General features: G+C 46.6%; 1 protein-coding gene across 1 annotated transcript in view; it reads left to right on the top strand.

Annotated features, from left to right (window-relative positions):
- sos1 (son of sevenless homolog 1 (Drosophila)) overlaps window positions 1-13129 on the top strand; it is a 62530-nt gene extending 49401 nt beyond the window's left edge. Inside the window, exons 11-20 of the mRNA XM_084714492.1 lie at window positions 1203-1284; window positions 2904-3020; window positions 4175-4278; window positions 4608-4830; window positions 8607-8726; window positions 10236-10398; window positions 11341-11458; window positions 11698-11870; window positions 12203-12319; window positions 12785-13129. Coding sequence (XP_084570618.1) covers window positions 1203-1284; window positions 2904-3020; window positions 4175-4278; window positions 4608-4830; window positions 8607-8726; window positions 10236-10398; window positions 11341-11458; window positions 11698-11870; window positions 12203-12319; window positions 12785-13114 — 1547 coding nt within the window. The 3' untranslated portion in view covers window positions 13115-13129. The remainder of the gene's footprint in view (window positions 1-1202; window positions 1285-2903; window positions 3021-4174; window positions 4279-4607; window positions 4831-8606; window positions 8727-10235; window positions 10399-11340; window positions 11459-11697; window positions 11871-12202; window positions 12320-12784) is intronic.
- Window positions 13130-14100: the final 971 nt, after the last annotated feature.

The following is a 14100-nucleotide window of genomic DNA, read 5'->3' as shown; positions in this document are numbered from 1 at the left end:
GACTCCATGCTCATTCCGGGGCTCCCGCCGGGGCTAGCTTTATCTGCTATATTGCTGTTAGCTTTAGTCGTCTCGTCACATCCAGCCGGTCCTTCGAGTTTATTTTCGTTGTTTTTTTTGCCTCTGGCTTTCCTTCTCCCGCTCATCTATCTTTTCCTCCAACTATTGTTAAGTTTTCGAGTTAGTTTGCGGGTTAATTGCGAATAGTCTGGGAGAGCGGCTCCTCGTGCGTCTCACTACTCCATCAGCCAAACCGGAAGCCCATCACGTCTTCTTACATCATCACGTCTTCTTTCATCATCACGTCTTCTTACATCATCACGTCTTCTTACATCGTCACGTCTTCTTTCATCGTCACGTCTTCTTTTATCTGTTCTGTCACTTTCATCTTGTTTCATCTTTCTCGACTTGTTGCATCATTTTTTTGTCTCGTTACATCATTAGTAGAAGTTCAGTTCAGAACTGAAGACGTTTCTTCTTCGAGAACTCCAGTCCCTATGGCAACTCCTGATACAGATGCTATAACCTGGATGACTGAGAATCTTCAGAATCGTTACATCATGTTTTTTGTGCTGCTATGTTGTTTTTCATCTCTTGTTACATCTTAATCATATCCTGACATCTGGTTGCATCATTTTTGGTCTTGTTACGCCTTTTTCGTCTTGTAATGTCATTTTTCATCCCTCTTTTTTGTTGTTTATCGTCATTACATCTCTCTCATCTTGTTATGTCTTTTTGATCTCTTTCATTGTTACGTCCTCTTACATCTTTTACAGCGTTTTTCATCTGTTATGTCATTTTATGTCTGATTATGTCGTTTCTTGTCTTGTTGCATAGTTTTTCATCCTGTGTCGTTGCTTGTTGTCTTATTATACTGTTTTGCATTTTGTTACTGCATTGTTTTTCATTGTTACATCCTGTTATGTCTTTTACACCGTTCTTTGTTTTTTTATGTCATTTTCTCCTCGTCTGTGGTGTTTTTCATCTTGTTCTGTCATTTTGTCTGGTTATGTTGTTTTTATCTTATGTTGTCTTTCATCTTGTTATCTTGTTTTTCTGTCTTGTTACACATACAAGATAATTAATAATGAGAATTAATTCTGTCAGTTGAAAAGTTAAATGTATTTTTCAGGGATTTTTTTGGCTTCCTGTGTTCTGTCTTTGTATTTTAACCCTTTATGTCTCTGTGTTTCCTCCTTCAGATCCAAACTTTGTCCGGACATTTCTGACCACCTACAGATCATTCTGTAAACCTCAGGAGCTGCTGGATCTGCTCATGGAGAGGTGAGCTCACCTGTCATCACAGGGACCAATCACAAGGTTTCACGTGTGCACACATGCAAACACACATCTGACGTCTGACAGACCTCATCACAGATACAGATATTACTCTACTTACTTCTTCAGGTAACGATTCGGTTACAGCTACAGGTGGTTTTATGTTTTACCCAGCATGCATTTCTTACTCTGGTGTTGGGGAGGGTCACACTTCAAATATGAATGTATCAAAACATGAATGTAATTTGAAGTCAGGACCATGTTTGACCGGTTTGACAGGTGTGTGACCTCAGGTGTGTGACCTTAGGTGTTTGATGTCAGGTGTGTGACCTCAGGTGTGTGACCTCAGGTGTTTGATGTCAGGTGTGTGACCTCAGGTGTGTGACCTCAGGTGTGCGACCTCAGGTGTTTGATGTCAGGTGTGCGACCTCAGGTGTGTGACCTCAGGTGTGTGACCTCAAGTGTTTGGTGTCAGGTGTGTGACCTCAGGTGTGTGACCTCAGGTGTTTGATGTCAAGTGTGTGACCTCAGGTGTGTGACCTCAGGTGTTTGATGTCAGGTGTGTGACCTCAGGTGTGTGACCTCAGGTGTGTGACCTCAGGTGTTTGATGTCAAGTGTGTGACCTCAGGTGTGTGACCTCAAGTGTTTGATGTCAAGTGTGTGACCTCAGGTGTCTGAGCTCAAGTGTTTGATGTCAGGTGTGTGACCTTAGGTGTGTGACCTCAGGTGTGTGACCTCAGGTGTTTGATGTCAGGTGTGTGACCTCAGGTGTGTGACCTCAGGTGTTTGATGTCAGGTGTGTGACCTCAGGTGTGTGACCTCAGGTGTGTGAGCTCAAGTGTTTGATGTCAGGTGTGTGACCTCAGGTGTGTGACCTCAGGTGTTTGATGTCAAGTGTGTGACCTCAGGTGTGTGACCTCAGGTGTGTGACCTCAGGTGTGTGACCTCAGGTGTTTGATGTCAAGTGTGTGACCTCAGGTGTGTGACCTCAGGTGTGCGACCTCAGGTGTGCGACCTCAGGTGTTTGATGTCAGGTGTGTGACCTCAAGTGTTTGATGTCAGGTGTGTGATCTCAGGTGTGTGACCTCAAGTGTTTAATCTCAGGTGTGTGACCTCAGGTGTGTGACCTCAGGTGTTTGATGTCAGGTGTGTGACCTCAGGTGTGTGACCTCAGGTGTTTGATGTCAGGTGTGTGACCTCAGGTGTTTGATGTCAGGTGTGTGACCTCAGGTGTGTGACCTCAGGTGTTTGATGTCAGGTGTATGATCTCAGGTGTGTGACCTCAGGTGTGTGACCTCAGGTGTTTGATGTCAAGTGTGTGACCTCAGGTGTTTGATGTCAAGTGTGTGACCTCAGGTGTGTGACCTCAGGTGTGTGATCTCAGGTGTTTGATGTCAGGTGTGTGACCTCAGGTGTGTGACCTCAGGTGTGTGACCTCAGGTGTTCGATGTCAAGTGTGTGATCTCAGGTGTTTGATGTCAGGTGTGTGACCTCAGGTGTGTGACCTCAGGTGTTTGATGTCAAGTGTGTGACCTCAGGTGTTTGATGTCAAGTGTGTGACCTAAAGTGTTTGATGTCAGGTGTGTGACCTCAGGTGTGTGACCTCAGGTGTGATGTATTTCAGGTTTGAGATCCCGGAGCCAAGGCCGAGCGAGGTGGATCAGATGGAGGGAGGAGAGCAGCCGCTCAGTGCTGAACTCAAAAGGTTCCGTAAAGAGTTCGTCCAGCCTGTGCAGCTCAGGTAACCACTGACTGATCCAGGATCTGTTAGTTTCTCTTCATTTACAGATAATCACCTGTTTGAACATTTAACACTCAGACATCAGACTCCTTCTGTCACATTAAAGAGTTATTTCTCTCTAATTTAGTTCAAAATGTGTTACAGTCCAGTGTTTCCTCTGGGATTTTTTTCAGCAGCGGGGGGGGGGGCGTTCTGTTTCTCTTCTTAGAGAAATATTTCATTAAACTCATCTGAAAAATGCAGTCAGTTGTTACATAATGGCGTGTAGATATTAACGTTAGCCTAATACTATCAATTAGTTTACTCACGTTAGCATCACTGAGTTGGCACCGGGCCAAATGAACTTAAACTACCGATAAGTTACGTAACGTCAGCTGGTCATCAACATGTGAACGTCTGTTTAACTTGTAAAATCTATGTCCAGTTATCTCAAGTTAATAACTTACGTCTGCCTCTTCTCCGGCCGGTGATTCGCTGCTTTATTGTTTATTTGTAATTCGGGAATTCGCTCCTCTGACTCCGCCCCGTCGCCTAGGTGCTTGACGTGCTTGACGACCGCGCCCCCCAAACAACGCCAGCATCATGCAAATGAGCACGCGCAAGTATATTTCCATACTGAGCAAGATAGTTACCTGCAGTTTACCTCAGTGCTCGCAAGTAACCGACAGGAGTCTGTTCTGAAGGTGGAGAGACGCGGCGGTGGTGTGTTTGCGTCAACAATGAAAAAAAAAAAATTTGAAGGAGCGGCGGGCCGCCACTCCTCAATGAATGTAGAGGAAACACTGCAGTCTGTGCTGGTGAGCAGGTAACCGTCTGCCTGGCAGGTGAGACACACAGAGCTGCTGATTATTACACAGGTGTGTTTGGACTCGTGGAAAACAGGAGCAAAAACAAAAGAGTTTCAAGGAATTTTAAGTGTAGTTGAGATTTTAGTCAGATTTTATTTGACAGATGTTTTCGTTCTTTCTTTCAGTCTTTGTTTCGTTCTGTCCTGGAGAGAATTGTCATTTGGTTCTAGCTGCAGAGAAAACAGATTGTGAGAACGACAGAGAGAACAGTTGATGTGATGATGTAAAGGCCTCACTGTGATCTCACAGTAACGTATATGATCATGTGACCTGCGGTAACCCCCCCCCCCCCCCCCCCTCCTGCAGAGTGTTGAATGTGTGTCGGCACTGGGTGGAGCATCACTTCTACGACTTCGAGAGAGACGCTCACCTGCTGAGAAGACTGGAGGAGTTCATCGCCTCTGTCAGAGGTACCTGTCTGTACCTGTCTCACTTACCTGTACCTTTCTGTACCTGTCTGTACCTGTCTGTACCTGTCTCACTTACCTGTACCTGTCTGTACCTGTTTCACTTACATGTACCTGTCTGTACCTGTCTCACTTACATGTACCTGTCTGTACCTGTCTCACTTACATGTACCTGTCTGTATCTGTCTGTATCTGTCTGTACCTGTCTCACTTACCTGTACCTGTCTGTACCTGTTTCACTTACCTCTACTTGGCTTGTGTGTATGTCTTACATACATAAAGATGCAGATTGGTTAATGTCACATGTTAAATGATGATGTCACGTGTTGCAGGTAAGGCGATGAGGAAGTGGGTGGAGTCTATCACTAAGATCATCCAGAGGAAGAAGCAGGTGCAGGTGAGCATTCCCAGTCACAGCATCACCTTCCAGAACTCTCCTCCTCCAATTGAGTGGCACATCTGTAAACCAGGAAACACGGACACTTTCGACCTGATGACGCTGCATCCCATTGAGATTGGCCGCCAGCTCACCCTGCTCGAGTCTGACTTCTACAGGTGACACGCAGGAGCTCACACACCTGTTCACACCTGTTAATACCTGTCTCACACCTGCTACTCACGTGTCTCACATTTGTTTACACCAGTTAAGACACCTGTCTCACACCTGTTAATACCTGTCTCACACTTGTTACACACCTGTCTCACATCTCTTTATACCAATTAACACACCTTTACATGCTCGTTAAATACGTAACACCTGTTCAAAACCTGTCACATGCACGTGTCTCACCCCTGTATGTGTCTCACCCCTGTGTGTCTCACCCCTATATGTCTCACCTCTATATGTGTCTCACCTGTGTGTGTCTCACCCCTGTGTGTGTCTCACCCCTGTGTGTGTCTCACCTGTGTGTGTCTCACCCCTGTATGTGTCTCACCCCTGTGTGTGTCTCACCTCTGTGTCTCACCTGTGTGTGTCTCACCCCTGTGTGTGTCTCACCCGTGTGTCTCGCCTGTGTGTGTCTCACCCCTGTGTGTGTCTCACCTGTGTGTGTCTCACCCCTGTATGTGTCTCACCCCTGTCTGTGTCTCACCTGTGTGTGTCTCACCTCTGTGTCTCACCCCTGTATGTGTCTCACCCGTGTGTGTCTCACCCCTGTATGTGTCTCACCCCTGTATGTATCTCACCCCTGTGTGTGTCTCACCCCTGTATGTGTCTCACCCCTGTATGTGTCTAACCTGTGTGTGTCTCACCCCTGTATGCGTCTCACCCCTGTGTGTGTCTCACCTCTGTGTGTCTCACCTCTGTGTTTCACCCCTGTGTGTGTCTCACCCCTGTGTGTGTCTCACCCCTACGTGTGTCTCACCTGTGTGTGTGTCTCACCTGTGTGTGTCTCACCCCTGTGTGTGTGTCTCACCCGTGTGTGTCTCACCCCTGTGTGTGTCTCACCTGTGTATGTCTCACCCGTGTGTGTCTCACCTGTGTGTGTCTCACCCCTGTCTGTGTCTCACCTGTGTGTGTCTCACCTGTGTGTGTCTCACCCCTGTGTGTGTCTCACCTCTGTGTCTCACCTGTGTGTGTCTCACCTGTGTGTGTCTCACCCCTGTGTGTGTCTCACCTCTGTGTCTCACCTGTGTGTGTCTCACCCCTGTGTGTCTCACCCCTGTGTGTGTGTCTCACCTGTGTGTGTGTCTCACCTGTGTCTGTCTCACCCCTGTGTGTGTCTCACCCCTGTGTCTCACCTGTGTGTGTCTCACCCCTGTGTGTCTCACCCCTGTCTGTGTCTCACCCCTGTCTGTGTCTCACCCCTGTGTGTGTCTCACCTGTGTGTGTGTCTCAACTGTGTGTGTCTCACCCCTGTGTGTGTGTCTCACCCGTGTGTGTCTCACCCCTGTGTGTGTCTCACCTGTGTGTGTCTCTCCCCTGTGTGTGTCTCACCTGTGTGTGTCTCACCTGTGTGTGTCTCACCCCTGTCTGTGTCTCACCTGTGTGTGTCTCACCTGTGTGTGTCTCACCTCTGTGTCTCACCTGTGTGTGTCTCACCCCTGTGTGTGTCTCACCTCTGTGTCTCACCTGTGTGTGTCTCACCCCTGTGTGTGTGTCTCACCTGTGTGTGTGTCTCACCTGTGTGTGTCTCACCTGTGTGTGTGTCTCACCTGTGTGTGTCTCACCTGTGTGTGTCTCACCCCTGTGTCTCACCTGTGTGTGTCTCACCCCTGTGTGTGTCTCACCTGTGTGTGTCTCACCCCTGTATGTGTCTCACCCCTGTGTGTCTCACCTGTGTGTGTCTCACCCCTGTGTGCCTCACCCCTGTGTGTGTCTCACCTGTGTGTGTCTCACCCCTGTGTGTGTCTCACCTGTGTGTGTCTCACCTGTGTGTGTCTCACCCCTGTGTGTGTCTCACCTGTGTGTGTCTCACCCCTGTATGTGTCTCACCCCTGTGTGTCTCACCTGTGTGTGTCTCACCCCTGTGTGTCTCACCCCTGTGTGTGTCTCACCTGTGTGTGTCTCACCTGTGTGTGTCTCACCTGTGTGTGTGTCTCACCCCTGTATGTCTCACCCCTGTGTGTCTCACCTGTGTGTGTCTCACCTGTGTGTGTCTCACCCCTGTGTGTGTGTCTCACCCCTGTGTGTGTCTCACCTGTGTGTCTCACCTGTGTGTGTCTCACCCCTGTATGTGTCTCACCTGTGTGTGTCTCACCTGTGTGTCTCACCTGTGTGTGTCTCACTCCTGTATGTGTCTCACCTGTGTGTGTCTCACCCCTGTGTGTCTCACCCCTGTGTGTGTCTCACCTCTGTGTCTCACCTGTGTGTGTCTCACCCCTGTGTGTCTCACCCCTGTGTGTGTGTCTCACCCCTGTGTGTGTCTCACCTGTGTGTGTCTCACCCCTGTCTGTGTCTCACCTGTGTGTGTCTCACCTGTGTGTGTCTCACCTCTGTGTCTCACCTGTGTGTGTCTCACCCCTGTGTGTGTCTCACCTCTGTGTCTCACCTGTGTGTGTCTCACCCCTGTGTGTCTCACCCCTGTGTGTGTGTCTCACCTGTGTGTGTCTCACCTGTGTGTGTGTCTCACCTGTGTGTGTGTCTCACCTGTGTGTGTCTCACCCCTGTGTCTCACCTGTGTGTGTCTCACCCCTGTGTGTGTCTCACCTGTGTGTGTCTCACCCCTGTATGTGTCTCACCCCTGTGTGTCTCACCTGTGTGTGTCTCACCCCTGTGTGTCTCACCCCTGTGTGTGTCTCACCCGTGTGTGTCTCACCCCTGTGTGTGTCTCACCTGTGTGTGTCTCACCCCTGTGTGTGTCTCACCTGTGTGTGTCTCACCCCTGTATGTGTCTCACCCCTGTGTGTCTCACCTGTGTGTGTCTCACCCCTGTGTGTCTCACCCCTGTGTGTGTCTCACCTGTGTGTGTCTCACCTGTGTGTGTGTCTCACCCCTGTATGTCTCACCCCTGTGTGTCTCACCTGTGTGTGTCTCACCTGTGTGTGTCTCACCCCTGTGTGTGTGTCTCACCCCTGTGTGTGTCTCACCTGTGTGTCTCACCTGTGTGTGTCTCACCCCTGTATGTGTCTCACCTGTGTGTGTCTCACCTGTGTGTCTCACCTGTGTGTGTCTCACTCCTGTATGTGTCTCACCCCTGTGTGTGTCTCACCTGTGTGTGTCTCACCCCTGTATGTGTCTCACCCCTGTGTGTCTCACCTGTGTGTGTCTCACCCCTGTGTGTGTCTCACCTGTGTGTGTCTCACCTGTGTGTGTCTCACCTGTGTGTGTGTCTCACCCCTGTATGTCTCACCCCTGTGTGTCTCACCTGTGTGTGTCTCACCTGTGTGTGTCTCACCCCTGTGTGTGTGTCTCACCCCTGTGTGTGTCTCACCTGTGTGTGTCTCACCCCTGTATGTGTCTCACCTGTGTGTGTCTCACCTGTGTGTCTCACCTGTGTGTGTCTCACTCCTGTATGTGTCTCACCTGTGTGTGTCTCACCCCTGTGTGTGTCTCACCTCTGTGTCTCACCTGTGTGTCTCACCCCTGTGTGTCTCACCCCTGTGTGTGTGTCTCACCCCTGTGTGTGTCTCACCTGTGTGTCTCACCTGTGTGTGTCTCACCTGTGTGTGTCTCACCCCTGTATGTGTCTCACCTGTGTGTGTCTCACCCCTGTGTGTCTCACCCCTGTGTGTGTGTCTCACCCCTGTGTGTGTCTCACCTGTGTGTCTCACCTGTGTGTGTCTCACCTGTATGTGTCTCACCCCTGTGTGTGTGTCTCACCCGTGTGTGTCTCACCCCTGTGTGTGTCTCACCCCTGTATGTGTCTCACCTGTGTGTGTCTCACCTGTAGGGCGGTGCAGCCCTCTGAGCTCGTCGGCAGCGTCTGGACCAAAGAGGACAAAGAGATTCATTCGCCCAACCTGCTGAGGATGATCAGACACACCACCAACCTCACCCTGTGGTTTGAAAAGTGAGTGACGTCACTCTGACATCACTTGGTTGTGTGTGTTTCTGTATGTAACTATAAATATAAATTAGTGTAAAGTGTCATTTTTTTGTCTTATTTTAATATTTTTTGTGTCCTTGAAGTCACACTCAACTCTGTTAGTTTGTGTTTTTTTGCATTGTGAACAAAAAGAAGTGTTTCGCACATTCAGGAGTCGCGTCACTCTGTTGAAGGAACGAGCCCAGTGAGGTCATCAGTAACTTCCTGTCTGAAGTTTTCTGATGTGAACCTGCAGGTTCGACATGTTTGATATAAATTTTAAAGTTTCTGTTTACTGTCTCTGAAGTATCCATGGTAACAGAGCGACGGATTGTTTGGTTTAAAAATGTCCACCTGTTAAATTTCAGGTGTACAAACTGGTCAGGACCGGTCTGTGTAAAGTGTAAAGAAATGCACTTTAATATAAACTATATTTCAACTGTTAACATCATTTACCAACATGTGTAAAGCTTATAAAACACTTCATAATTATAATCTGTTATATTTATTTGTCTTTACGTCTGTCCTGCAGCAGGTTTTACCGACTAATAATGTTTAGTTGAGATAATTTTTAGACATTTTTAAAGATTGTTAAGTACACTTATAAAAGTGAAAGTGATTGTCAAGGATTTCTAAAATTTAAAGATTCAAGTTTATCTGAAGAATAAAAGTAAATTATCTCAACTAAAGATTACAGGTCGAGTGTTTGTCAGCTGGAGAGGCTTTGGCTTCTATTTGTTCATGTGTTTAATACATTTTCAGTAAATGCTAAATGTTATGTGAGTGAAAATGAACAAAGTTCAAATACACTGACTCATTGTTGGCGATTCCAGCCTGAATATTTACATTATTAGCTACGTGTAGCACCTGTGTACATGTTCCTAACAGGGTGGAACTCTGTCACAGATCAGAACCTCCTTTTGGTGATGCAGTCATTTTTTTCTTGTTTGTATCAGGTCATATTAACACTTTAAATTTACACAGTGTATCATCCACACACTACCAGGACCATGAAGCAAATACAGACACTGAATAATATTTACTATTTAAAGTCTGTTCTTCATGACTGACATATAGACTCATGATCGCTTCACTTTGTGCAGAAGAAGAATCATGTGACGCAGCAAACACCCCTTTTTTATGCGTCTGAAGGAGAAAGTGTAGATGAACAAAGACAGTTAATCACCGTCATGACACGTTATTTTCTCTGATCAGGTTCTTATGTTTTGTAGAGCAGCTCTTGCAAAGATTGTCTGACAGTCGAGTGTCTTTCGTCGTTCTGCCCTCTGGTCTTCGTCCAGGTGTTTATCCAGATGATGTTTATCCAGATGTTGGCTATAGATCCTTGAAGCTGCTCACAGAACAGCTGTTCTGTTATAAACACATGAATAAAAACTGTTATGTTGAAGTTCAATAACAGACTCTCATGAATCGACAGTCTGAGGGAAGACAGCGTGTACAGATGTGTGTGTTTACCTGTTTGTGTGTCTGCAGGTGTATCGTAGAAACGGAGAACCTTGAAGAACGTGTTGCTGTGGTGTCAAGGATCATTGAGATCCTGCAGGTTTTTCAGGAGCTTAACAACTTTAACGGTGTACTGGAGGTCGTCAGCGCCATGAACTCATCTCCCGTCTACAGACTGGACCACACCTTCGAGGTAATGACAGTTATGACACAACACAAGATACTTTACAGAAGGTATTGAAGAACATGATCAATAGCTTCAAATGGCTCCAAATCAATCACTTCAGAAGTCAGAGGGTCAAGAAGCCACTGGTCCTGACCATGAGCAGCTGGACCCGGACTGTCAGACTGTAAGACTGTCACACAGACTGTCAGACTGACAGACTGTCACACAGACCGTCAGACTGACAGACTGTCACACAGACTGACAGAGTGTCACACAGACGGTCAGACAGACTGTCACACAGACCATCAGACAGACAGACTGTCACACAGACGGTCAGACTGTCACACAGACCGTCAGACTGACAGACTGTCTCACAGACCGTCAGGCTGACAGACTGTCACACAGACTGACAGAGTGTCACACAGACCGTCAGACTGACAGACTGTCTCACAGACCGTCAGGCTGACAGACTGTCACACAGACTGACAGACTGTCACACAGACCGTCAGACTGACAGACTGTCACACAGACTGACAGACTGTCACACAGACTGTCATACTGACAGACTGTCACACAGACTGTCACACAGACTGACAGACTGTCACTGAGACAAACTCAACAAGCGATTTTCTTTGCTCATTCATCTTAAATCCTCTTGTTCTTGTTTATTTTGAGCTGATAAGTGAACTCAATATTCTGTCATAATGTTTTCTGCTCTCTTTATTTATTTCACTTCCTGTTGTTTGTATTCAGGTGACACCTGTGCCAGGTGTAGTGCGTGTGCTTTGGGATGATGTGAATGCTAATATGTAATAATTCTAGAACTTATCATTTCTGTTATTTGTGTATTTATTCACGTGTTGTTTGTTAAACGTTTGTTAATGACCATGTTTTGTGCCTGAGGACGTGATTGAAAACACGATGGTGCATCTCAGAGTTTATCCTCTTAAAATGTGTTTTTGTTTCCAGCAAATCCCGAGTCGTCAGAGGAAGATCCTGGAGGAGGCGCACGAGCTGAGTGAAGATCACTACAAGAAGTATTTAGCTAAACTTCGCTCCATCAACCCCCCCTGTGTCCCCTTCTTTGGTACGCTCCGTCCCACACACACACACACACACACTCACACACACACACACACACAGAGACACACACGCACACACACACACACACACACACACAGACACACTCTCACACACACTGTCTATTTAGTCAAACAGGAAGGGTCAGAGATTATATACAGAGTGTGTGTTCTCTCTCTCTCTCTCTCTGTGTGTGTGTGTGTGTGTGTGTGTGTGTGTGTCTGTGTGTGTGTGTGTGTGTGTCAGGAATCTACCTGACCAACATCCTGAAGACGGAGGAGGGAAACCCAGACTTCTTGCGGCGACACGGCAAAGATCTGATCAACTTCAGCAAAAGGAGGAAAGTGGCTGAAATCACCGGAGAGATCCAACAGTACCAGAACCAACCGTACTGTCTGAGAGTGGAGAACGACATCAGGGTCAGTGTGATGTCACAGCTGTGATGTCAAAGCCAGTAGTTTCTCTAAAAAATCAATTCATTGATCCTGTCACAAGCTTGTCAATTGAAAAATAGTTACAAACACATTTTTTCATACATAAAACAAAAACAAACATAATTTTTCCACCAGTCCAGAGAATCCAACGACACCTAACTTATCGTTTAGTGTAAAACTTTTAATTAACTTTTAATTTGTACATTGACATTTGACATGTTGTTCTTGACAACTAATCAATTGATCAAGAAAATGATGAGTCCCCTACACTGGCTGTGATGTCAGAGGTGTGATGTGTTCTCCATAATTCTGAGCAGAAGTTCTTCGAAAACCTGAACCCGATGGAGGACATGTCAGAGAAGGACTTCGCCGATCATCTATTCAACAAATCTCTGGAGATCGAACCTCGAAACGCCCGCTCGTTACCTCGATTTGTAAGTGTCACCATGGCAACACAAACACCTGAGTCTGTGCTGTAGTTTTTAAATCCCGACATTAACCAGTTAACTGCCACAGGAATCTGAAACATGAGGAGTTCAAGGTGATCAATATATCATATTCAAGTATGTGTCTGCGTGTATTTGTGTAAACTTTTCTTCTTCTTCGTCGAGGTTGACATTACAACTTCAAACAAATCAGAAAAATGTATTAAAATCAAATTTAGCCTTTTTTTTTCATTCCCTGTTTTGACCTGAGCGTAGAATTCAAAGTACGAAAAGCAAACTTTTGGTGAGATTTTACTGAAATTCTTCGTCGTATTCAGATTTTTCACTGTATATTATCTTTTATATAAACAGCATGTAAATGTCAAATATCACAGACCATCAGTGGAACCCTGAGGAACTCCTGCTGCTCTGTGTCTCTGAACCTCCTGTTAACTCCGCCCCTCCTGCATCCAGGTGAAGAAGTACACCTGTCCTCTGAAGTCTCCAGGGATCCGTCCGACCTCAGCGAGGCCCGGTACTATGCGACACCCAACGCCACTGCAGAACGAGCCCAGGAAGATCAGCTACAGCCGCATCCCTGACAGCGAAGCAGAGGGTGGTGCCGTCTCCGCCCCCAACTCCCCCCGCACCCCCCTGACTCCACCCCCCGCCTCTGCCGCCTCCAGCTCCACAGACGTAGGCAGTGTGTTCGACTCACCGCAGGGTCCCAGCAGCCCCTTCCACTCCAGTAAGTCCCGCCCACTGACATTACCCCCGCCCACTGGGGGACTGTCACAGGTGTGACAGTAACCCCGCCCACTGAGGCACCCTCCTGCCAATCACAGGTGTGTGTTGGTATCAATAATCTGTGAAAATAAAAAAGTTTTAATGAAACAAAGATAAAGTCACAGTTGAGATTTAAATGTCAAATTCTTTGCACAGGTGATCAAACAACTGATCAATTAATCAAGAAATGATTAACAGATTAATTGATAACAAAAATAATCAGTAGCTGCAGCCTTAGTTTCAGACACTCAACAGCTCACACTAACCTGCACTAACGTCCATCTCTCTGCGTGTCGTCCAGCTGCACAACATCTGGACCTGCCCATTCAGCTGATCAGAAATCAATCAGCTGATCAGGAATCACTCAACAGATCAGGAGTCAGTCATCTGATCAGGAATCAATTAGCCAATTCGTCATTATCTTCCTTGTAGCACTTTCTTAAATAACAACAAGTCAAAATCAATGAAAATATGATTGATCATCTGTGAGAGATGTGATAAGAAGAAAACATGATCACACACGCACACGCACGCACGCACACACACACACACGCACGCACGCGCACACACACACACACACACACACACACGCACACACGCAAACATGATCAATAAAAACATTTTTAAGAACATGAATTTTCTTCAGTTCAGTACAGAGCAGGACTTACAGACTGTTGACGGGTCTTAGCATAAAGACTGCAGAACATTAGCTTAGCATAAAGACTGCAGAACATTAGCTTAGCATAAAGACTGGAGACATTATCTTAGCATAAAGACTGGAGAACATTAGCTTAGCATAAAGACTGCAGAACATTAGCTTAGCATAAAGACTGGAGACATTATCTTAGCATAAAGACTGCAGAACATTATCTTAGCAGAAAGACTGCAGAACATTAGCTTAGCATAAAGACTGGAGACATTATCTTAGCATAAAGACTGGAGAACATTAGCTTAGCATAAAGACTGCAGAACATTAGCTTAGCATAAAGACTGGAGACATTATC

Source organism: Lutjanus erythropterus, chromosome 3 (assembly GCF_056507025.1).
Source record: "Lutjanus erythropterus isolate fLutEry1 chromosome 3, fLutEry1.hap2, whole genome shotgun sequence".
In the NCBI taxonomy this organism is placed as follows: Eukaryota; Metazoa; Chordata; class Actinopteri; order Lutjaniformes; family Lutjanidae; genus Lutjanus; species Lutjanus erythropterus.
Note: the sequence above shows the minus strand (reverse complement) of the source record. Positions and strands in the feature narration are given on the sequence as shown.